Source organism: Ornithorhynchus anatinus, chromosome 1, assembly GCF_004115215.2.
Source record: "Ornithorhynchus anatinus isolate Pmale09 chromosome 1, mOrnAna1.pri.v4, whole genome shotgun sequence".
Lineage (NCBI taxonomy): Eukaryota > Metazoa > Chordata > Mammalia > Monotremata > Ornithorhynchidae > Ornithorhynchus > Ornithorhynchus anatinus.
The window spans coordinates 30,745,923-30,772,073 of NC_041728.1; the positions used below are offsets into that span (position 1 = coordinate 30,745,923).

Here is a 26,151-nt window from a genome sequence, read left to right on the forward strand (position 1 = left end):
AAAAAACAAGAATGACATGTATTAAAAAATCTCGAGTCTCAAAATTAGATAGGTCAATCTGCAAACTTGGGAAGGTCTCCGAACAGAACAGAACAGAACAGAACAGAACAGAACACCTAGTTGCTAAACCTACTTCATGCTGCCAACGTTGGAAAGGGGAGAGGAGACGCAGGGAAATCTTGAATATGTCAGGAGGTCCGTCTCATCTTGGAACAATTGACAGCCATTTCAGGTGGGTATGGTGGTCCTCCTAGCTAAGGCGTGATAGCCGAGATGAGGTGGGTGAGGAATTCTTACCCTCCCGCCGTTCCCCTCCTACAGCTGGTTTCCTCATCTGTATAATGGGAACAAAATACCTCTCCTTCCTCCCATTTAAGTGTGAGCTCTGTATGGAAGGGGGATTATGGCCAAAAGAATTATCTTGTATCTATTCCAACTCTTGGCACCATCCATCAATCAGTCAATCAATGGTATTTGCTGAGCACTTTCTGTGTACAGAACACTGTACTAAGCACTTCCCCACCCACAAGAAACTCACCATTGTTGTTTTTACCCCATCTTTGAGTGCCCATCCACCACATGCATTTTTTTTTAGATCTCAGAGTAATAGAATGGCAGTCTTTTGTTTCTCTGAGAGTGTGGCTATAAATTAGGAGTAAACCCTCAGTCATAATAAATCTCAAGTATGAGCAGCATATATTCATCATTTATGCATCTAGGGCATGGCAGCTACACTTCGCTTTTCAAATTGGCTTTTATTTTCCTAAAATAAACTAATAATCAGCATAACCCAGTGGAAAAAGCACGGGCCTGGGTTCCAGTCCTATCTCCTCCATCTTTAAAAGCATGGGCCTGGGTTCCAAATGTAACTCCTCCATGTTTCTGCTGTGTGACCTTGGGCAAGTCACCTGACTTCTCTGTGCCCCAGTTACCTCATCTGTAAAATGGGGATTCAACCCTCCTATTTAGACTCTGAGCCTCATGTGGGATGAGACTGGATCCAAACTGCTTAGAACCTTCCCCAGGGCTTAGAACAGTGCTTGGTATGTAGTAAGAGCTTAACAAGCACCGTAATTAAATTAAAATTCAACAATCCTAAATAAACTAGAAAGTCTTGTAACTTCTCTTCTGCCAACCTTTTAAAATTAGGATCGATCTCCTTCTGTGTTAGATGTTTTCAGGGGAAAGTAGTCTTGTAGATAGCGAAAGGACAACCCCTTGCCCATAAAGAAGTTGAGAAGCAGTGTGGCTCAGTGGCAAGAGCCCGGGCTGGGGAGTCAGAGGTCATGGGTTCTAATCCCAGCTCCACTGCTTGTCAGCTGTGTGACCTTGGGCAAGTCACTTCACTTCTCTGGGCCTGTTACCTCATCTGTCAAATGGGGAGGAAGACTGTGAGCCCTACGTGGGACAACCTGATTACCTTGTATCTTCCACAGCACTTAGAACAGTGCTCATCACATATTAAGCAGTTAACAAATGCCATCATCATCATTATTATTATTATTATTATTAAAAGGCAGCCCTTTCTATGATCCAGGGAATACTGAATATTTTCTTGTTATTGCTCGGGCAACCTGGGCTTCCCATTGGTTTTGCTGCAATCAATCAATCAGTGGTATTGAGCACTCACTGTGTGCAGAGCACTGTACTGAGCTCTTGCTCATTGGGAGCAGGGCATGTATCTATTATATTGTACTCTCCCAAGCATTTAGTATAGTGCTTTGCAAACAGTAAGCGCTCAATAAATGTGATTCGACCCACTGACTTGGGAGAGTACCATAGAGAATTAGCAGTCATGTTCCCTGCCCATGAGACACTTACAATCTAGAGGGGGAGACCGATATTAACATGAATGTAATTTATAACATATAAATGTAATTTATAGCATATAACATGAAAGTAATTTACAACATAATTTAAGGATATGTACATAAATGCTGCTGGGTTTGGTGCTAGGGAGTACACAGCAGTATTCTGAGAAAAGGTTACAACTTCATTCAATCGTATTTATTGAGTGCTTACTGAGTGCAGAACACAGTACTAATCACTTGGGAGAGTACAATGCGACAATAAAGAGTGACATTCCCTGTCCACAGTGAGCTCACAGTCTGTATCTCTGTGACCCTGGGATTGTTTTACCATTTGCTAGTACCTGTTTTCAGTTGCAGAAAATGAATAGTCATGCTTGCTTCTTTCTTGCCCTCATTTGGATATGGTAAAAATGTATCAAAATCATTTCGGTAAATCAGAGGATTCCTTTAGGAAAATTGGTCCCTTTTTCATTCCCATTACTGGAGTTTGTATTTGAGCAGCGGTGTTAAATGCAAAATGTAGAAAGTGACCTAAGAAATGACACATTTGACTAGAACCTAGCTCGTTGTGGGCAGGGGATGTATCTACCAACTCTCTTATAGGGTCCTCTCCCAAGTGCTTAATTCAGTGCTCTGCATGCAGTAAGTGCTCAAGAAATACTATTGATTGTTTGAATCTTCTCCAGCACTTTCAGAGTAAGCAATCAGATCAGACCCAGTCCCTGCCCCCCATCGAGCTCAGAGTCCAAACAGGGAGAAGGACACACATTTAATACCCAGTTTACAGATGTGGTAACTGAGGCACAAAGAGGTTAGGTGACTTGCCCAAGATCACACAGCAGACAGGTGGCAGAGTCGAGTTCTGAACCCTGGTCTATTTACACTGTAGTCCCATGCAGGTTATTTTGTATCTACCCCAGAAGGTAGTTCAGTGCTTGGCACGAAGAAAGCACTTAAATACTTTTTTTATCATCATTCTTCTTATTATTATTATTATTATTGTCATCATCATCCATATTATTATTTGATTCTTGCAAATCCCAGTCCTGTGCTTTTCATTCTAAGCCATGCTGCTTCTCCTAAATCAGAGACAGCCTCAGTCACAAGGATGAATTCTCACCGCCAGCCGCCTTAAATGTCTATCCACCGAGGGAATTTACTGAGCATTTCCAATGTGCAGAACACTGTACTAACTGCCTGGGAGTGTACAGTGCAACAGAGTTAGCAGGCACATTCCCTGCCCACATTGAGAAGTAGCATGGTCAAGTGGATATGGCACTGGGCTGGGATTAGCACCTGAATTCTAATCCAGGCTCCTCCACTTGTCCGCTGAGACACGTAACTTCTCTGTGCCTCGTCTGTAAAATGGAGACTAAGACAGGGACGTGAACTGTGTCCAACCTATTAGCTTGTATTTACCTCAGTGCTCGGTACAGGGCCTGGCATGTAGTGATGCTTAGCAAATATCTTAAGAAAAAGGGAAGTAGATTTCACTAAGACAGAGCTCCTCTAAAAAATAAAATCTTTTGACACCTAATTCTGGGGTAGTATTGGATAGCATCTTTTAGAAGTATATTTGGGTTCCTGATTTTTAGAACTCCTTAGCTTTCCTCCCAAACCATGTCTTCCCCCTGCCTTTCCCATCACTGTAGATAGCACCACCATCCTTACTGTCTCACAAGCCCTTAACCTTGGCGTTCCTCTTGACTCCTCTCTTTCATTCAGCCCACATATTCAGTCTGTCACTAAACACTGTCAGTTCCACCTCCACAACATCGCTAAAATCCACTCTTTCCTCTCCATCCAAACTGCTACTATGTTAATACAATCACTTACCCTGCCCCTCCTTGACCAACCCATCTTGCTGATCTCCTAGCCTCCTGTCTCTCCTTACTCCAGTCCATACTTCACTCTGCTGCTTGGATCATATTTCTACAAAAATGTTCAGGCCATGTTTCCCCTCTCCTCAAGAGCCTCCAGTGGTTGCCCATCCACTTCCACGTCAAACAAAAACTCCTCACCATTAATTTTAAAGTACTCAATCACATTGCCCCCCTCCTACCTCACCTCACCACTCCCATACTACAGCTCAGCCCTCACACTTCGCTCCTCTAATGCCAACCTTCTCACTGTACTTCAATCTCATCTATCTCGCTGCCAACGCCTCACCCACGATCACCCTCTGGCCCTCCTCAAATCCAACAGACAGTTACTCTCCCCCTCTTCAAAGCCTTATTGAGAGCACATCTCCTCTAAAAAGCCTTCCCTAAACCCCCCTTTCCTCTTCTCCCACTCCCTTCCTCGCCCTGACTTGCTTCCTTTATTCATCCCCTCTCCCAGCCTCAGAGCACTTATGTAACTATCTGTCATTTATGTATTTCTATTAATGTCTGCCTCCCCCTCTAGTCTGTAAGCTCGTTGTTGGCAGGGAATGTGACTGTTTATTGTTGTATTGTACTCTCCCAAACACTCAGTACAGTGCTCTGCACCCAGCGCTCAATAAATACGATTGAATGAATGAATGAGACCCCTGAGCGCTTCCGATGTACAGAGCCCGCTACGAAGCACTTGGTAGAGTACAATACAACAAAATATCTGTTCTGTCTCCCCCCAAAACCACACTCTCTCTCCCTTTAAACTATGGAATATTCATCTGAAGCCAGAGATTGTCCTTTTTATTAATTCTGTAAGCTTGCCAGGTGCCTCACCCACTACTCTGCACACAGTAGATGGTCAATCCATACTTTTAATCCTGATAGTTGAGAAGCCAGCAGTACTTACTGACTAGTGATTTGTTGAGATGGGCTGCCTATGTTATTTAAGGCCATCCCTTTACTGGAATTACCAGTGATCAATTTAAATCGCAGATGGATCTGGGTGGAATATTAGTTAACAAGAGGTTTTTATTATCATTATTATTATTACTATTAAATCCAGTCTGTCAGGCAGGAAGTCTAAGAACAAGCAGATTAATCCTGTTGGTAACTAAAAATATGTCTCATAATACATACCACATAAACTGAAGCTGAAATGCATTTAGTCACTTGCACAGAGAGTTGCTTGGCTTTTCAGGATTTACTGCCCTTTGGATTTTCCATTTGTGAAGCCTGTGCATATTTAATAATCACCTTGCGTGCTAGAAATGTCTGTCTTCAAGGTCACTTTTCTTTCAAAGGTAAATAATTGGTCTGAATTTCATTGAAGGGCTCCTCGAGTGGCAGAATCATTGTTTATGGGGCTCTAAGTGTTTGGAAAGTACAATTCAGCAACAGGTAAAGACAATCCCTACCCAACAACGGGCTCACAGTCTAGAAAGGGGGAGACGGACAACAAAACAAGTAGACAGCCATCAATAACATCAATATAAATAAATAGAATTACAGATGTATACACATCATTAATAAAATAAATAGAATAATAAATATGTACATATTTACACAAGTGCTGTGAAGCGAAGAGAGGAGTAGAGCAGAGGGAGGGAGACAGTTTGTTTAGAACTTTAGCGACACCTTCCCTGGGTCCCTGGGCTCCAGGACAGAAGAAGGGAATCAAAAGTCAAAAGTCAAAAGTCAGAAATTTTGAGTAGCTATCGAAGCATTTGAATCGAAGATGTTTTCCTTTTTAAATTAAAGGAAAAGATGCTATTCAAACAAAAAGTACGTTCATTTGTACGAACAGTACGTTCATTTGTACGAACCGTATAGGGATATGTTTATATATTTACATGTGAAGAGTGTATTTTGAATATCTTTTAATGATATAATAAAGGTTCTGTTTAGGCATTATGTATACTCACTGTGGCCATAACCTGGTAGGCATATTATCATGCAGAGCAGCATATCTCAAATAATACTTCATTCTGGCCCTGTTGAAGGTACCACAACATTTTCTGTGGTTGCGCTGTTTTAAAATGGGGCAAAATGGGGTAAATTGCATTCCACTAAAAGTACCTAGAGAAATTATAACAATAAAATGAATGAAAAAGCAAAGTATCAGTAAGGCATTGCATTAATTTGCTTACTATTTTGGTGGCAACTCAGAAATTCAAAGATGATCACATTTGAGAAGCCTACTGAAGAGTGTGGATCCATATTTTGTCAGCAGAAAAAAGCTATGTGAGTAGTTCTTGTGCTAAGGGAGATGTTTTCTTTCTCCCCTGTGAAATCTGCCAAATCTGCCAATAGCTTTAAATTCTCCAGGGAGCTTCCAAAGTAAATTGTGAATTAACCTCCCTGAAGTTTGTTTTTTTACTTACATGTCTATAAATCATAAATATATATATATATATATATGTATAGACACTTATATACATAGATGTGTATACATGTATATACATCTATGTATATATATATAAATGTCTATCTCCCCCTCCAGACTGTAAGCTCATTGGGCAGGGATCGTGTCTGCCAACTCTGTTGTATTGTTCTCTCCCAAGTGCTTAGTACAGTGCTCTGCACCCACAGTAAATGCCCCACAGTGGACAGAACACGGGCCTGGGAGTCAGAAGGTCATGGAATCCCAGCTCTGCCACTTGCTTGCTGTGTGACCTTAGGCAAGTCAATTCACTTCTCTGGGCTTCAGTTACCTCATCTTTAAAATGGGACTCTGAGCCCCTTGTGGAGCAGGAACTGTGTTCACTCAATTTGCTTGTATCCACTCCAGCGCTTAGTAGAGTGCCTTGCACATAGTAAGTGCTTGAAAAATACCTTAATAATAATGATAATTATAAATATCATTAATGATGATGATGATGGTTGTATGAGGAGGGCCAATTTTAGGAGATTCCTGAGCTATAGTGGTAGCAATTAAAATTGTAATCTTGTATTCTTGGTGGGTAACTTATTTTGCTTAATAATGTCTCACCAGACATATCAGGATGAAAACATTCAACTGCAGCACCCAAACTTTCCACCTAAAAATCATATTGGTCCTTTTTCTCTTCAGTTGTCAGTGAAGACATTATAGGCACCAAACACAATTTCTGTGCTTTTATTATCTGGAGAGATGATGACTCTTATTTAAGCCACAGCCTCTTGGAATATATAGGGGATGAGATGAAGAGCTTTTCCCTCCTTTGAACACCAGTAGGCTAAGTTTCTCATGCTGAGTATTTGCAGCAATTTGTATCTTGGTAATATGTATAATGAAAAAAATGGTCAGTGTTTTTGTGGTTAATAATACCTTCCTTCGCTTTCCCCCTCCCTCCTTCTCCCCCCCCCCAGCCCCTATGTTTTCATAAGGAAAGGTTTTTCAACCCCAAACTTTGAATGATTCAAATTGCTCATTTATCTGGATCTTGGGTACCCAATGCTTCAAAAGTTGACTAGCTGTTGATTCAAATAATGACAAACTTGAGTTTGCAGGAAACTTGTGTATTATGTGCAGACAAAATTCACAGAAATTCCCCTTGGCTTTTGTTCTTTTTTTTTCCATTGTTTCCTCTCATGCAGAGTGAATATTAGGTACTCCAACCTGGAAAAATTACTGTCTCCATGTTTGTAGACATAGCTGCACCTTGGAGCTAAATCACTTTTCTGCCGCATCCCATCAACTCCCTATAGATCAGTGAGTGGAAGGAAGATTTCTAGAATTAGTTACGTGTGATATGGGGGCCACAAAAGGATTTTCGGGGAATGAAAGCTGCAGCACACTAGACTTTACCACTACATAGATTATCACCAATGTATTTTTCCACATTGGGTGGTTACCTGGCCTCGAAGTTCAGCATAGATTTCCCCTTGTGACTATATTAAGCTCCCAGGCACAGGTATAAATGCATTTTGCCCAATTCACTTCCTCTGGCTACTAGCTGTGTGATTAAAGGCTAGTGAAAAGAGTTTGCAGGATGGTTCATAACACCAGGCCTGAGTGGAATACGCACAAGAAATGTCATGTGGACCAATCCCCAGGAAATCTGCAAGGTATTGTGTGTTTTTGTGTGTTTTTTGTGGTATTTAAGTGCTTACAATGTGCCAGACGCTACCACTAAGTAGGTACAAGCTAGTCAGATTGGACACAGTTCCCTATCCCACATGGGGCTCACAGTCTTAATCCCATTTTATAAATGAGAGAACTGAGGCACAGAGAAGTTAAGCCACTTGCCCAAGGTCAAACAGCAGACAAGTGGCAGAGTCAGGATTAGAACCCAGCCCAGGCTTTGGAGTCAGAAGGACCTGGGTTCTAGTTCCGGTTCTGCCACTTGTCTTCTGTGTGACCTTGGGTAAGTTACTTCACTTCTCTGTGCCTCAGTTCCCTCAGTGGTAAAATGGGGATTAAGACAAGTGAGCCCCATAGGGGATAGGAACTATGTCCATCATATCTTGCATCTACCCCTGTGCTTAATACAGTGTCTGGCCCAAAATAAGCACTTAACAAATACCATAATAAAAAATGGAAACCAAGTCCTTTTGACTAGCAGGCCCATGTTCAATTCATTAGACCACACTGCTTCTTCATCCACTGAGCTGCATCCATAATACTCAATTGTAATCCACAAAGCACATTTAATTCAGCAAAATAGAAAAGTTAAATGTAAGGAAGATCTATTAGAAATCCCCCAATCACACAAATTATGACTGATCTTCTAGGAAATGTAGTCTACCTAGAGAGGTTTACCAAGCTTCAGTCCCTCTTCCGCTCTCATTAAAGACTTAGTTGAAATGTGGAAACATGGGTGCACTGTGTCTTGGACTATTATTTTCAACAAAAACAATCTGCCTTCTACAGTTTATATACCTTTTTATAAGTTCACCTTGCACATTCCACTCAGTTTTGGAATTTTTTATTTACTCTGCCCAGCCTTATTTGAAGTTTTGCTCTGTTGCATCATTGAAATACCAGGCCCCCTTGTCGTTTGCTTTTGCCCTTCTCTGACTCTCCTTCTGTCTAAAAAATGCTCTTTCATCCTTAGCTACACCTCACCCTTACCTAAGACAGAGAATCTTGAAACTGGAAGGGCCCTTAAGAGATCAACTAGTTAAGGTGTGGGGAGGTGGGGGCGGCAGGTGCAGAATTTACTGAGTCTGGATCCCATTTAAGGTCACAAGTAATGAGGTAGGACTCTTAGGAACAGATCCTTACAGGGCTAAAGCATACAGCCTTTTTATTACTCATATTACCCCCTATATCTTCATAATGGTGACCAAAGGCAGGCTAGTTTGGGAATGAGGAGGAGGATGGGAAGACTAGAAAAGGGATCCGGTCTAAAGAGCCATTTGTGGTGATGAATGAGGGTGGAAAGCCCATCAGAAGCCATCAACTGGCAATAGAGGTTCCCTGAGAGAACTTTCCTTTGGTATCAGTAGAGCTGCTGAGAGTTCAAGGCCCAGCTCGACTGCCTCTGGCAATCGCTTCACTAGGCAGAGGCACACCTTAACTATCCTCCACACCTTAGAATCTGTGCTGTTCATAAGACATCCAAAGGAGGTAACTCCATAATCTCCTTTAGTCTTGACTATTTGAGACCTTTTATTTTCCAAAACACTTTTGCATGCAGTTATTTCATTTTTTTTTCCCCTCACCACAGCCCTCTGAGGCAGAAAGAGGCTAGGAGAGGCAGGAATTAATGTTGGTGTTTGTTAAGCACCTACTATGTGCCGAGCACTGTTCTAAGCACTGGGGTAGATACAGGCTAATCAGGTTGCCCCACTTGAGGCTCACAGTCTTCATCCCCATTTTCCAGATGAGGTAGCTGAGGCACCGAGAAGTCAAGTGACTTGCCCAAAGTCACACAGCTGACGGGTGGTGGAGCCGGGATTTGAACCCATGACCTCTGACTCCTAAGCCCGTGCTCTTTCCACTGACCCACGGATTAACCCTATTTTACAGATAAGGGCCCAGAGGCCCAAAAGGTTAAATTATTTGTGTAAGGTCACCCAGTGAGACGATAGTAGAGCTGGGTCTAAATTCTGTTGCTCTTTCAACTAGGCCATTTTGCCCATTCATTATTTGAACTCCCTTCACCATCAGGAAATCTTTCCCTAAATAATAATAATGTTAAAAATGATAATTGTGGTATTTATCTAGCCTAATGCCTAATGGTGCAGTTTGTTTGCTTTATGATACTTGTTACAAGCTCAGTGTGTGTTAAACACTGTTATAAGAGTTGGGGTAAGTACAAGTTAATTAGTTCAGACATTTTGTCCCTGTCCCGCTTGGGGGAATCACATTCTTAAGTAGAAGGGAGAACAGGTATTGAATCCCCATTTTACAGTTGAGGAAACTGAGCCACAGAGAAGTTAAGTGACTTGTCCAGGGTCCAACAGCAGACAAGTGACAGAGTCTGGATTAGAACACAGGCCTCCTGACTCCCAGACTTCTACTCTTTCCTAATGGCCATGTTATTTCTCAGTTAAAACCATTTCCTTTTTTTTAATGGTATTTGTTAAGCGCTTACTGTGTGCCAAGCATTGTTCTAAGTGCTGGGGTAGATACAAGTCAATCGAGTGGGACACAGTCCCTGTCTCACATGAGATTCACAGTCTTAATCCCCATTTTACAGGTGAGGTAACTGAGGCACAGAAAAGTGAAGTGATTTAACCAAGGTCACACAGAAGACCTATGGCAGAGTCAGGATTAGAACCCAGGTGCTTCTGCCTCCCAGGGCCATGCTTCATCCACTAAGCCCATGTAAATAGCCTTCTAGACTGTGAGCCTCTTGTTGGGTAGGGATTGATTCTATCTGTTGCCAAATTGTACATTCCAAGCACTTAGAACAGTACTCTGCACATAGTAAGCGTTCAATAAATATGACTGAATGAGTGAACGAACAAACTCTGCTGCTTCCTCTGTAACTTCTGTCTCCTGCACTAGATTGTGATCTCCTTGAACTCCTTACTTATAATAATGATAATTATGGTATTTGTGAAGCACTTTCTACGTGCCAGGCACTGTACTAAGTGCTGGAGTGAATACAAGCAAATCAGGTTGGACATAGTCCGTGTCCCAAGTGGAGCTCACCGTCTCAATCCCCATTTTGCAGATGAGGTAACTGAGGCAGAGAGAATTGAAGTGACTTGCCCAAGGTGAGCCAGCAGACAAGTGGCGGAGGCAGAATTAGAACCCGTGACCTTCTGACTCCCAGGCCTGTTCTCTATCCACTATGCCATGCTGCTTCTCTATTGTCTACCAACTCGACTGTATTCTCTTTCAGTGCGCTGAGCACCATTCGCATTGAATAAATATCACTGATTGGTGGGATTAATCTGGAGTTTGGATTTTAATCAAAGTCCTGAGTGATAGAATAGAACAGGGGGTCTTAACCCATACCAATAGGACTTGGAAATCCCTCTGGTTTGCCATGAGAATTAGAATGCGCTTCCTAACACATGCCTTCATTGGCAAGAGCCATCTTCGATCCTGGCAGGAATCCCTTCTTCAGTAACAGTGCTCCCAAACTAAAAGGGATGTGCCCTATGTGGGACAGAGACTCTGCCTGGTCTCCTTATATCCCAGTGCTTTTACACATTGTAATTGCTTCACAAATATCACACTTATTGTTATTATTTGTGGACCTGATCTTCAGGTGGTTTAGGCCTTAAAGGTTCAGATTTGCTCATTGCCATTTACGAATTACTTCAAGTCAGACAGGACAAGCCATGATTACTCCTGCAAAGTGACCGGTCATCCCAGGCCACCAGAAAAATCTCAACTCTTACGAAGATTTCTGGATGGGCTGTTTGGCCCACCTGAATCACCGTTTTGAGTTTTTTAGACTGTCTTTTCGCGGTTTGGGAGAAAAGGCGAGATTGCCATCAGAGGTGTCTCTGAGGGGAAATCGTTGGGGACCGAAAGAATGTCGTCTGTGGCCGGACTCTTCTGGTCGAACTGATCTTGACTCACGTGCAATTCCCTCAGAGAATCGGGTTCTTGTGCCTCTAAGGAAAGGTGGACGTTTGGGGGAAGAGAAATTGTGGGTTTTCATTTTGAAGCGAGCATCGCTTTCTCCCCTCCTTCCATTTGGTCGATTTCACTCAGTCTGCTGTTTAATCTTTGATTTGCAGGCCACAAAAGAAGTAATAGAACGGGAAGCCCCAGGGATGGCCCTGGCTATGCTGATGGGATCACTTAATGTTACACCTCTGGGCATGCTCTCTAGGTAAGAAAGTTAATGTGTTGCAAAGAATTTTTTTTCTCCCATGGAAATAACCAGTGGGGCAGGCTGACGCCTTAACCGATGCTGGAGAGGGCATTTGAGGATGACTCTTTTTTTCTTAGCCGTGGGGCCAGAAAGTACCAGAAGAAACTCCAACATACTTCACCGGAGTCTTATGTGCGTTTTCCTGAAGTTCAATATCCTCCGGTTATCCTCGCTAACTGTCAGAGAGTGGAGTTTTCCCGTTTAACAGCTGGAAGGTCATAGCACAGAGGCAAAATTATTCTGATGGGTTGAGTTGGTAATGACCAGAATGAATTAGTTTTCACCGAATAACCTCAAGTCCTGTCTGGTTGTCGTGCAGCAGATCAGAGCGGTTCCTGCTCGCAAAGAACTCACCTTCAGTCTTGGGCTTATGCATAAAGGTGTGTGTGTGTGTCCGTGCGAGCGTATTCACGGTCGTGAATACATAGCGTAGGTGTTAGAAAGTATGTAGGACATTTTCATTTCAAAGCAGTTATTTGTGCTCGATGGTATTTTTGAAATACTGGGTGCAGAGCACTGTACTGAGCGCTTGGGAGAGTACAAAACAATGGAGTTCGTAGATACGTTCCATGCCCGCAACGAGCTTACAGTCTAGATGGGGAGACAAACATTAATATATATAAATAATTTACAGATCTGTTCGTAAGGTCTGTGGGGCAGAGGGTGGGGCAATTACCAAATGCCCAAAAGCTTTCACATACCAGTGCAGTTGATTGTGTTAGAGTTGTGTGTGTGTTTGTGTGTAGGTGTCCCTATCTGTAGGGAGGATATCCTTCTGCTTCACTGAAAGGTTAACTGGGCTATGACAGCCTCATTGAAGATGCAGTCAAAAAGGAATTTTAATGATTAATAAGTTAGATCGTGTTTACTCTGCTGTCTGGATGGGATAGCTCCATCCACATTTATTTGTTATGGGGATTTAGACCACACTGGCTTAAACAAGAAAATTCAGAATTTAAAGGCCAGTCCAATCCAGTCATTAATATCCTAAAGGAAAACAAAATTCCAAGCTCATATAACGATAACAATAGTAATAATAGCAATAACAATAATAGTATTTCTTAAGTGCTTACTGTGTGCCAAGCACTACACTAAGTTGCTGGGGTAGATATAAAATAAGAAGAAGATACAAGGATAATCAGGTTGTACACAATCCCTCTCCCACATAGGGCTCACATTCCAAGAGGGAGAGAGAACTAATATTTAACCTACATTTTACATATGAGGAGACTGAGAAAATAAGTGACTTCCCCAAGTCACACAGCAGGCAAGTGGCAGGGCCAGAATTAGAACTCAGTCGTCTGATTCCCAAGCCGATGCTCTTTCCACTCAGCTTCTCAAATCATTAAAAAAAAAATTCCTTCTCTTTCCCACAGCATGCTTGCTCTGACCTCTGGAAGCTTCACCGATGCAGAGCACTATATAGAGTGTTTGGGAGAGAGTACAATACAATGGAGTTGATAGACTCTATCCTTGACCTCAAGAAGCATAAATTTTAGTTGGGGAGAGAGAGATGTGAAAATGAACTACAAATAGGAGGCGAAGCAAAGTGTAAGTTCATAATTACTGTGAGATTATGATATCAAAGGGTTTAGGGAGTACAGACCCAAGTACATAGGTGATTAAAAAAAGAAGGAAAATAGAGTGGAGAGATGAGGTCAGTCAGGGAAGGCTTCTTGAAGGATATATGAGGTTTGTAGAGTTTTTAGGTGGGGGGAGTGATTGTCAGCTATGGGGCGGGGGGGGATTTCATCCAAGAGGGAGGGAGTGACAGTCGAAGAGACAAGATGGAATTAGTAGTTTGGCGTTAGAGTGAAATGTGGGTTGTCAAGGGAGAGAAGCAAGGTTACGTCCGAAGAGGAGAGATGATTTCCTTAAAGCCAATGGTGAGAAGTTTCTATCTGATATGGAGATGAAGGTTTTTGAGGAGTGAGGAGATCCACACGGGATGTTTTTTTTAAAAAAAGAAAAAGATCTGGGCAGCATTGTGTAATTCAGACAGGAGGCAGGAGAGGCTGGAAGTAGGCTGATGCAGTAGTCGAGGCAGAATATGACAAGTTCTTGGACCACAAAGCAGTTCACACCTGAGCCAAAGTGTACTTGTCAGGTCCTCTCATAATTAATTAATATCATTTATTGAGCACTTACTCTGTGTAAAACAGTAAATTAAGCATTGGGACAATACAATAGAGTTGGAAGAGATGATCCCTGCCCTCAAGGAAAATTATAGTCTAATGGGAAAGATAGGCCCAAAATAAATTACGGGAAGAAGTTAAAGGAGGAAGAAGAGAAGAGAAAGGTAGATGTGTGGATGTATAAGTTCTTAAACAGTAGACTATTTAAGTTGATGTGCTATAGTGATTACAGAGCATAAGTGTGGAGCTTTTGCAAAACTACTGACAGAGCAGATGGGAGTGTATGTCCCACGGAGAAAGAAAAATTAATTGGGAGAAAGTGTCCTAGAGGAATTAGGATTTCAAAAGGTCTTTGAACACAGGGAGAGCCGTGGTCTAATGAATTTGAAGGGAGAGGAGCTCCAAGCAGGATATGCCGGTGGAAGGTGGTGAAGTGAAGAATGAGTATAGTGAGCAAGCTAGTTTGAAAGGAACCAAAAGTATGAGCTGGGGTAGAGTGGGAGGAGAGTGAATAAGTGAGAGAGAGAGAAATGATCGAGTGCCTTCAGGCCAATGATCAAGGGTTTCTCCTTGCAGTAGAGTTTGGATAGAAGGCAGTCTACATCAGATGCCCATGGAAAGGATTAAAGAAGAGGCTGGTCTTTATCTGGAATGCATCTCTCACCGGGCTTGGACTTGGCTCTTCAGGGAAACATTTGAAGAAGCAGGATACTATCATTGTTTTGGCCCTAAATAGGGCAGAACCTCTGTTTGCTTTCAGAGCATTTATCAGAAGAACTACATTCTTTCCATGAACTCCCTCTTCTTTCATCTCTCAAAATCCAAGTTCTAATCATTAAACAAAAACTATTCCAACTTTCCTGTTTCTAATCACTTTAAAATGAGGCTTCTTCACTTCAGGGCCATGCACACAATAAATGCTCAATATGTATCATTCATATTGATTTACTTTTAAATGGACAAAACTTGATTTGACACACCAGAATTTTTCATCAAGCTTCAAAGCTAGGATTCTGCCTGCTTCTGAGTCCTAATGATTTTAATATTTTCTTGCACAGCTATAAATTGTTTTTTGTGCACCAAACTGAATAAGCAAGCTATGCCTTAGGATGTGTGAAATCTGTACTGTAAAAGTAATTTTTTCATCCCATCCAATTTCTCCTTGCCGCTTCACCCTCTCATGTCACTTTTTCCCTGCCTCTCTTCCTCTGCAAAATTAAAAAGAGAATAGGACTGTAATTGTTAATCAGGGAATCTAAAATGTCAGGTTTTCAAACCACAGCATAAATTGTTCCGGTAACCAGGGTGGCACTGAATTCCTCTACTTTCTCATCAGTAATCAAACAAGCAACATCTGGGGGTCACTTACTTGCAAAGGGCTTTTTGTTTAAGGGTGAGAAAGTGGGAAGCCCATCGTCGATGGGATTATAAATTGATCTGTGACTATAGAAAAGGAGGTGGACTCATCAGAAAGAGTTCCCAAGTTCAAAGAGGAAGTAGTAGAACAGGAGATGCCCTAGGGAGAAGCTGGGCCTATCGTCCTGCATGCATCTAGAGGAGCTTTTCATGTCCCCCCAATTTTGCATTTAAATATTTGGATAATGTGTTTGGAGCAGGAAAATGGGAGGTGTATTGCAGAACCCTGTCATTCTTTAAGAACGCAGAGGAAGAGCATTAGTGAGATATGGACATCACTTAGTAGAATAGGTGGGAAACACAAGTAAATCAGTAAATGTCAACAGTCAACCAGTTAATAATAAGTATAATAATTATGGTATTTGTTAAGCGCTTACTATGTGTCGTGCACTGATCTAAGCACAGGGTTAGATACAAGGTAATCAGGTTATCTCATGTGGGCCTCAGTCTTAATCCTCATTTTACAGATGAGGGAACTGAGGCACAGAGAAATGAAGTGGCTTGCCCAAAGTCACAAAGCTGACAAGTATTAATAATGTTGGTATTTGTTAAGCACTTACTATGTTCTGAGCACTGCTCTAAGTGCTGGGGTAGATACAAGGTAATCAGATTGTCCCACGTGAGGTTCACAGTCTTAAACCCCATTTTACAGATGAAGGAATTGAGGCGCAGAGAAGTGAAGTGGCTTGCCCAAGGTCACACAACAGACAAGTGGCAGAGCGGGATTAGAACCCACATCCTCTGACTCCCAAGCCCATGCTCTTTCCACTAAGGCATGCTTGCTTCTCATAGTTATTGAGTACTTATTCTGTGCAGAGCACTGTACTAATCACTTGGGAGAGTACAATATAACCAAGTGGGTAGACACGTTCCCTTCCCACAACAAGCTGACCGCCTGGAGAAGACAGACATTAATATGAATAAATTCACATTTAGGATATGTTCCTAAGTGCCGGGAGGCTGAGGGAGAGGTGAAATCCAAGTGCAGGGGTGATGCAGAAGGGAGTGGGAGAAGAGGAAATGAGGGCTTAGTCGGGGAAGGCCTCCTGGAGGAGGTGTGGTTTTAATAAGGTTTTGAGGGTGGGTAGTGACCATCTGTTGGATATGAAGAGGGAGGGCATTCCAGGCCAGAAGCAGGACTGGGGCTAGAGGTCGGCAGCGAGACAGACGAGATCGCAGAACAGTGAGTTGGTTGACGTTAGATGAGCACTTTTGTTCATAAACTTACACTCTACCATCTACCCCATCTGTAATTCATTTTATTGTCTGTCTCCCTCACTAGACTGTAAGCTCCTTGTGGGCAGGGATCCGGGTCTATTAACTCTAGTGAATTGTAGTTTCCCAAATGCTTAGATCAGTGCTCTGCACACAGTAAGTGCTCAATATATGCCATTGTTGGATTGATTGCCACCTGCCTTCCTTGTTCTACACCTACTCTCTTGGGGACCTCAAACGCTCACAAAACTTCCCCGTCACCTCTGTGAATATGACTGCCAAATCAACTTCTCTGACTCTGACCTCTCATAATAATGTTATTTGTTAAGCGCTTACTATGTGCAGAGCACTGTTCTAAGCGCTGGGGTAGATACAGGGTAATCAGGTTGTCCCACGTGAGGCTCACAGTCTTCATCCCCATTTTACAGATGAGGGAACTGAGGCACAGAGGAAGTGAAATGACTTACCCACAGTCACACAGCTGACAAGTGGCGGAGCTGGGATTAGAACCCACGACCTCCGACTCCCAAGCCCGGCCTCTTGCCACTAAGCCAGGCATGGATCATCTTGAAACATCACTCAGCACATGCTCTTCCTCAAAAATCAGTCTGGTTTATTGAACTCTTACTGCCTGCAGGGCACTGTACTAAGTGCTTGGGAGAGTCCATATCTGCTGTGTGACCCTGGGCAAGTCACTTCTCTGGGCCACAGTTACCTCATGTGTAAAAATCGGGATTGTGCGTGTGAGCCCCATGTGGGACAGGGACTGTGTCCAACCTATATCTACACCAGTGCTTAGAATAGTTCTTGGCACGTGGTAAGCGCTTAACAAGTACCATTATTATTATAATTATTATTATCATTATTACTACAGTGTAACAGAGTTGGTAGACTGTTGTGTCTACCGTTGACTTCTTATTACTTCTTATTTCCCTCCAGATAAAGCAAAGACTCTTCAAAGTTGCCTTCAAGACTCCTTGCTAAGAACAGTAAATGCAAAGAATATCAATTCAGATATACTCTAGCTTTCCCCCTCCATGTAACTGATATTGTCAGATTCCTTCTCTAATTCTGCCTATTCCCTGACAGTTCCTCAGCCTCCATGCAGTCTCCATCTCTATCTCTCTGGCTGAGACTCAGAAGTCAACAACAAATGGTTGTTGGAGAATCCTCTACCCACAGTTTGGGTCAAATTTCAAAGGGTTAAGCAGACCAAAGGAGCAGGTGAACTGAGAAGGCAGCTTAATTATAGGTGGATGTTGCTGGTGTTGATGAATTATAGTTCATTCAGAGGAGTCATTGTCCGTGAAAGTTGCTCTCCGATCTAAAGTGTACAGATTCTTCACTTCATCTAGGCGTTATATTCATCTGCTCCGTGCCCAGAACAGTTAACTAACTTCTTGGTAGAGTATCATAGAGAAAGAAATTCCTAAGGAACCCGCAGTGTATTTGGGGAGGGAAAAACTAATTATCAGAGAAGGAAAGGAAAAATATTCAAGAGTTACCGCTTAAGCAGTAGAGTGGGTAATATATGTATGGAAGTGTTCTGGGAGATAGTGAGTAGACCAGTGCTGACGTGGTTCAGAAGTCCTGAAGAAGATCCTTGGGAGAAGGAAAATTAATCAAGGAAGACCTCTTGGGGGAGATGTGATTTCAGAAGGGCTTTGAAGATGGAAGAGCTGTCATCTGTGGAAGTTGAGGGAGGGAGATGCGGAGAGGGAGTAGGACATGAGCAAGAAGTCAGCAGAAGTAGGGATGAGGCACGGGGTGTAGGTTAGCCTGAGAGGAACAAATAGGGCAAAGTGGGAGAAGACAAAGAGTAACAGATTGGATAATTAGGAAAGAGAGAGCTGACAGAATAGCTTAAAACCAGTACTCAGCAGTTTGGGCTCGATGTCGAAAGTTATGGGTAACCTTTGGAAATTTCCGAGGAAAGGAACCGAGTGTGCAGGATGATGTCCTAAAAAAATGATTGAGGCAGCATCCCAAAACATGGCTTGGGTAAGAGGGAGACTAAAGTTGAAAAATAACTTTCACAGTTTGCAAAATAAGCTTCTACTTCTGCAGCCTCTCGCAAAGACTTAAAATCATATTACAACTCATTTAATATTGCGAAGTTGCATTTTGAACTTATTTTGCAAACAAATTCAGTATATAATCCGTGAAGGATTTCCTATGACTTTTCCAGAGTTTCTGAAATAGATTCTAATTTGTAACACGTAAGTCTAAGGAAAAATGTTTTCCACAGGATCATCAGTCATCTCCTCTTCAAGGATCATGACCTTGTGGAATCGTGGGCTATACCAGTATTCCGTAACAAAGGGGGAGGGTTGAGTGATATCCTTGGAGAATCAGCCTAGAGATATATTCATTTAGTGGTTGGGCTGAATAATTTCAGGGACATGGAGGAAAGGGAGAATGTGAGAAATCTAGAAGTGTAAGCTGTGGGAAATCTTTTGATTTACTAAAACATAACTGACTTGAGAAACGCTCATGTTGGTCTCACATCAGTTTGGGCCAGGTGTTGAAAAACAAAATCTGTCATACCACAGGCATTACACATGCACCCAACCAGTCACTCGGTAAGTCATTCGTATTTATTGAGCTCTCACTGCGTGCAGAGCACTGTACTAAGCGTTTGGGAAAGTACAATATAACTGACACATGCTCTGCCCACAACGAGCTTACAGTCTAGGCTCGAAGGCTACTGTGAAGAGTCTTTTCTTGGTCTGGAGGGAAATAATCGATTCATTTTTCTTCTCCCGAGGAGCTATTTCAGGACTTTAATATAAAGAAATATTACCGATATGTACATAAATGCTGTGGGCTGGGTGGGGGGATGAATAAAGGGAGCAAGTCAGGGCGATGCAGAAGGGAATAGGAGAAGAGGAAAGAAGAGCTTAGTCAGGGAGGAACTCTTAGAGAAGATGTACCTTCGAAAAGGCTTTGAAGTTCGGGGAGAATAACACACACACCATCCAGCATGAGGACAGTCTGTAGGCTTGTAATCTGTCTCCTGCATGTGATGGAAAAGCCAGAGCTGAGCAACATAAACAATTACAATTTACATGTGTCGCCGTGCCCATTAGTAACAGAAATTCACCAGCTAACTTTGAGCAGTCAACAATTCCAGTGTCATACTTCCCCGAGCAGTTACAGTTACCGTAGAGTACTGTTATTTTTTCGAAGATGTTACTGATGGGCTGTTGAACAGGGCAGTGCTTTATCAGCAGTTCTCTCCACACTGACCGAGTTGTTTTCAGGGCCTGTTGCTTTGTTGGGGTTATTCTTCACCTCATCAAGCTCCCAATAAGCCTGGCTCAAAATAAAGCTTCTCATCGCTGATTGTTGCATGCTGAATTTTTAACGTGTCTGCCGCAGAATTAGTTGTTTCCCACAGTCGTAAGTTGTTAAGCTGTTCGAAGTGGTACTTCAGTGTGTCTAGGCTGCTTTTCTTCTCACATCCTATTTGCCTTTTTCTCCGAGGCAGCTGGATTCGCAGCATTGGACATCGATATCCTGCTGTCACATCTTCCCAACATCCCAATATAGTTATGTGGTAGCAAACCAGCTATAACGCTTGGAATTATGTGAAGCTAATAAGGTGGTGTGAAAGAGGGACTTTATATAGAGTCATGGTTAGAAACTTCTTATTCTAGCAGAGGAGCTTCCTGCTGTAGCTACTTATTTGATTAATAAGAAATTGGGCCCCTTCTAATTCTGAAAACCTAATTAAATTTAGTGACCTAATAACGGTATTGCTAAGATGTAATGATTATGGATGGAGTCTTCCACTTAGAATGGAATGACCTTAGTCTGGTGACTTCAGGATGAAGAACCTTTGTGAAGGCATTGATTTCAATGCTAATAGTTTGTGCGCTTCATGTCACTGACAGTTGTGTTGCCCCTGCAGGATTTTGTGCAACAAGTAGAAGCAGAATGGCCTAGGAAGAAGAGCACAGGCACGGGAGTCAGAAGACCTGGGTTCTAATGTTGGCTTCATCACCTGTCTCTTGTGTGACTTTGGGCAAGTCGCTTAACTTCTCTGGGCCTCAGCGCATCTGTAAAATAGGGTTTGAGACTGTGAGCCCCACGTGGGACCTTGTAGCCCCCCCAGGCTTAGAACAGTGCTTGGCACATAGTAAGCGCTTAACAAATATCACCCCCCCAAAAAAAGGAGTTGCAAACTAACCCCACGCTCAGGAGAGGGGAGGAAAAACTGTAGAAGATGCTAGAAGAGATGAGAAAAGCAGTGGGACCTCATGGAAAGAGCCCAGGCCTGGGAGTCAGAAGATCTGGGTTCTAATTCCGGCTCTGCCAATGTGTGATGTGTGGCCTTCATCAAGTCACTTAACTTTTCTGTACCTCCGTTACCTCATCTGTAAAGTAAGGATTAAATCCTACTCCCTTTTTATTTATACTGTGGGACAGGGACTGAGTCCAACCAGATTAACTTGAATCTTCCCCAGCATTTAGTCCAATGCTTGCCACGTCGTAAGCATTTAACAAGTCTCATTTTTTAAAAAAAGAGGTGGGAACTCATTCTTGAGGTGTGTTAGGGAAGACTAATTGGATTAGGTAGTAGGCATTTATCAGGTGCCTCCAACTAGAAAACGGCCAATCAAAAGAGGAGGAATGGGAAAGGAGTAATTAGTTGGGGGCAGAAGGATTTGGGAAGAGACCCTTGGAGGGAGAGGTTGCAGGAATAAAATTATCCATGTTGGGATTCAGAGATTGGGATTTCAGAGGAGTGCGTCTTCTAACCCAGAAAGGGGGAAATGATTGTGTAGATGGGTAACAGATCTACTCCAGCATCTAAAGATCCTAATGGAAGGATTCGGGGGGGTAAAATTTGAAGCGGGGATATCCCATGAAAAGAGACTTAAAAGAATGTGTGCCCCAGAACATCTACAGGAAAGTAGAAGGGGTCCCAGGGAAGAGTGGAAAACTGTTAGAGGAAAGGAAAAGGTGTTTGGGATTGGAATTCTATTAGCTACCTAACTGATGTGAGAATAATACTGACAATTTATCCATCAAAAACACTTTCAGAGTTCTGGCCTTAGTGTCTGCCTGAAGTGTGGAGATACTCGTTGTAGGCAGGGAATGTGTCTGTTTACTGTTTTATTCATTCAGTCGTATTGATTCAGTGCTTACCATGTGCAGAACACTGTACTAAGCGCTTGGAAAGTGCAATTTGGCAACAGAGACAATCCCTACCCAACAACGGACTCACAGTTTTATTGTACTCTCCCCAGTGCTTGGTACAGTAAGCGCTCAATAAATACGATTGAATATCTACAGTACTTTGTACTGATGATATCAATAGAAAGTTAACCAGACTCTAGCAGTGTTTAAGGTTACACTAGCAACAGCCATATTATTAGATTTTTTGGTGACAATTAGGAAAGAGATTGTATTCTTTGAGAAGATTCAATCTATCAGTCAATCAGTAGTATTCATTGAGTGCTTACTGTGTGAAGAACACTGTCTAAGCACGAGGGAGAGGACAAAAAAGTGCTTGGCACATAGTAAGCACTTAACAAATACCATAAGTATTATTATTACAGTACAACAGAGTCGGTAGACGTGTTCACTGCCCACAAGGAATTTACAGTCTAGAGAGGGAGAGAGACATTGAAATAAATTACAGATCATTGAAATACCAGAGTATATATTCTAATAATGTTGGTATTTGTTAAGCGCTTACTATGTGCCGAGCACTGTTCTAAGTGCTGGGGTAGACACGGGAATCAGGTTGTCCCACGTGGGGCTCACAGTCTTCATCCCCATTTTTACAGATGAGGTAACTGAGGCACAGAGAAGTTAAGTGATTTGCCCACAGTCACACACCTGACAAGTGGCAGAGCTGGGATTCAAACTCATGATCTCTGACTCCAAAGTCCGTGCTCTTTCACTGACCCACACTGCTTCTCTAGATATCATCTTCTTTTTACCGCTCCAGCCCCGGCTCCTCTCCTTCTGTCCACTCTCACATTTCTTCCTGTCTTCAGAAAAGCTCTACATGGATGCCCCACTAACCCCTCAAACTCAACATATGCAAAAAGAACTCCTTATTTTCCGCCTAAACCTTGTCCTTCCCCGCACTGTAGATAATACCACTGTCCTCCCTATCTCACAAGCCCATAGCCTTGGTATCATCCTCGACTCAATCTCTCATTCAACCCACCTGTTTAACCTGTCACCAAAATCCTATTGGTTCTGCCCTCACAACATCACTAAAATCCACCTTCTCGTCTCCATTCACACTACTTAGCCCGCCCTGACTACCGTATCAGCCTCCTTGCTGATCTCAAGCAGCATGGCTCAGTGGAAAGAGCCCGGGCTTGGGAGTCAGAGGTCATGGGTTCGAATCCCGGCTCTGCCACTTGGCAGCTGTTTGACCGTGGGCAAGTCACTTAACTTCTCTGTGCCTCAGTTACCTCATCTGTAAAATGGGGATTAACTGTGAGCCTCATGTGGGACAATCTGATTACCCTGTATCTACCGCAGTGCTTTGAGCAGTGCTCTGCACATAGTAAGTGATTAACAAATGCCAACATTATTATTATCTCTCTACCTCCTCTCTCCCCCAACTCCAGTCGATACTTCACTCTGCTGCCTGAATCATTTTTCTAAAAAAAAGTTCAATCTGCATCTCCCCTCTCCTCAGAAACCTCCAGTGGTTGCCCATCCACCTCCGCATCAAACTGAAATTCCTTACCACTGGCTTTCAAGCAGTCGATCAGCTCATCCCCTCCTACCTCACCGATTTCCTACTGCAATCCAGACCACACACTTTGCTCTCTCACTGTACCTTGATCTCGTCTGGCTTGACGCCACCATCTTCCCCATGTCCTCCCTCCAACCTGGAACTCCCACCCCCTCCTTAGAAGCGAGACCAGCACTGTCACCACCTTCCAAAGTGTAATAAAGTCACATCTCCTCCAAGAGGCCTTCCCCATTAAGCCCTTTTTTCTCCGACTCCCTCTCCCTTCCATGTCGCCTCGTGGACAGGGAATGAGTCTACCAACTTTATTGTATTACACTCTCCCACGTGTGAAGTACAATGGTCTGCACACAGTATGTGCTCAATAAATGCCATTGACTGATGGATATGTACGCTGCTCTACACATATTAAATGCTCAACTATTGATTGATAGCGTGGCTTAGTGGAAGGAGCATGGGCATAGGAGTCAGAGGTCATGGGTTCTAATCCCGGCTCCACCACTTGTCAGCTGTGTGACTTTGGACAAGTCACTTAGCTTCTCTGTGCCTCAGTTACCTCTTCTGTAAAATGGGGATTAAGACCGTGAGCCCACTTGGGACAACCTGATTACATTGTTTCTACCCTGGTGCTTAGAACAGTGCTTGACGCATAGTAAGCGCTTAACAAATACCATTATTATTATTATAAATGCTGAGAGTGGAGTCAATGCCATGTACATAAGGGGCACAGATCCAAGTGTGTAGCGATGCAGAACAGAGTGTGAATTGATGAAATGAGAACTTTGAGAAGATCAGACCAGGAGGCGGATTCAGAAACACCGGCAGGAGTTTCAAATGACAAATGCATAAACATGGTAAAGATCAATTTTTACGAGGACCCCGTGTAGAAGGGGAGCGCCAGTGAATGTAAAGGTCTTTTCAGCTACACCCACTCCCCCCAATACGACTTTACCAGCAGAAACATCTTCAGATTTGGAAGGCAGCTACCTTTTGGTGATTCATTGACACGGTAAATTTGTAAATGACATTCTCACCGTGATCACAGTAGACGTATGTAATGAAATACAAAGCTCGACTGAAGATCTTTATTAACTTAACCCCTAATTCACAAGAAGAGAAAAATCAACTTTTGACTTTCACATGGAACACCGGGAATGGAAAGAATTGAAGGAATAAGTATGACGCGTCCAGAGTTTACATATGCTTGAAATAATTTAATCTGTCAACTCTCCCATTCGATCTACTACCAAATCCTGTGTGTTCGTCTTATACACCATCTCCGGGACCTGTCCTTTCCTCTCCAAGGATTGCTATCACCAAGTACAAACTTTGATCCTATTAGACTCTTCTATCCTCCTCTTCACTGGTCTCCCATCCTCCAGCCTCTCCTCCTCCCAATTTAAATTACAGGCCGCTGCACGGATTATCAGTCGATCGTATTCATTGAGCGCTTACTGTGTGCAGAGCACTATACTAAATGCTTGGGAACATAAAGTATAACAACAAACAGACATGTTCCTGCCCACAATGAGTTCACAGTCTCTTCTTGAAGTATGTCCTCTAGACTGTAAGATAATTGTGTGCAGGGAATGAGTCTGTACTCTCCCAAGTGATTAAGGGCTCTGCACACAGTAGGTGCTCAATAAATACAATTGATTGATTGGTCTTGGCCCACATCTCTTTCCCTCAAAACCCTTCGCTCTTTTCCTGTGGGTGTTTCCAATCAATCAATTGGATTTACTGAGACCTTACTGTGTGCATAGCGCTATACTAAGCTCTTGGGAGAGTACAGTGTAACAGAGTTGGTAGACATGTTCCCACAAGGAGTTTGCATTCTAGAGGAGGACGCAGACATGAAAATCCATATCTACATCCATATCTCAAGCAAAAACTTCTCACAGTTTGTTGCAGGACTCCTCAACTCAGCCCACTTTACCAACCTGCTCTCTTTACCTGCTATTCCTCAACTCCCTCCCTTTGCTCCTCCCGAGCCAACCACCTAGTTATTCCTTGCTTTCATCTCTCCCGACTCTGTCCTCTCTTTCCACTGTTCCCCTAACTTGGAAACCCTCCACTTCCTAAGTCGGATAGATGGCAGTTCTCCGCACATTCAAAGCCTTGAAATCCTACCTCCTCCAAAAAACCTTCCCTAACTTGCCAACAGCAGCGATGTGGCTTAGTGGAAAGAGCCCGGGCTTGGGAAGTCAGAGATAGTGGGTTCTAATGCCGGCTCCGCTACTTGTCAGCAGTGTGACTTTGGGCAAGTCACTTAACTTCTCTGTGTCTCAGTTCCCTCATCTGTAAAATGGGGATTGACTGAACCCCATGTGGGGCAACCTGATAATCTTGTATCTATGCTGCCGCTTAGAACAGGTGCTTGGCACATAGTAAGCACTTAACAAATACTATTATTATTATTAAAAACCCATCAGCCAACTCTAGCCCTTGTGAATTTATTTATATCCATTTTCATATATTTTGATTTATTCAATTTATTTTGGCAATTTCTGTAAATATAGTTTTGTTTGCACCCCCCACAGCCCACCCCATTAGATTGTAAACTTCTTATGGGCGGGGAACGTTTCATTTCTTTATTATGTCCTTCCAAAAGTGCCTAGTACACTTTGCACCCAAGTGAGTGCCCAAAAATTACTAATACTGCTAATCTACTCTAAATCCTTTATGTGAGGATGACAAGATACAGTAGTT

General features: G+C 42.8%; 1 protein-coding gene across 8 annotated transcripts in view; it reads left to right on the forward strand.

Annotated features, from left to right (window-relative positions):
- The window catches only part of GPHN (gephyrin), a 684,869-nt gene that overhangs the window by 393,676 nt on the left and 265,042 nt on the right, over positions 1-26,151 (forward strand). For 7 of the 8 annotated variants that reach the window (XM_029059894.1, XM_029059899.2, XM_029059912.2 and 4 more), the window contains exon 5: positions 11,813-11,907. The exons of the other annotated variant lie outside the window; for it this stretch is intronic. In XM_029059894.1, the coding sequence (XP_028915727.1) occupies positions 11,813-11,907 (95 nt within the window). The remainder of the gene's footprint in view (positions 1-11,812; positions 11,908-26,151) is intronic. 8 annotated transcript variants of the gene reach the window in all.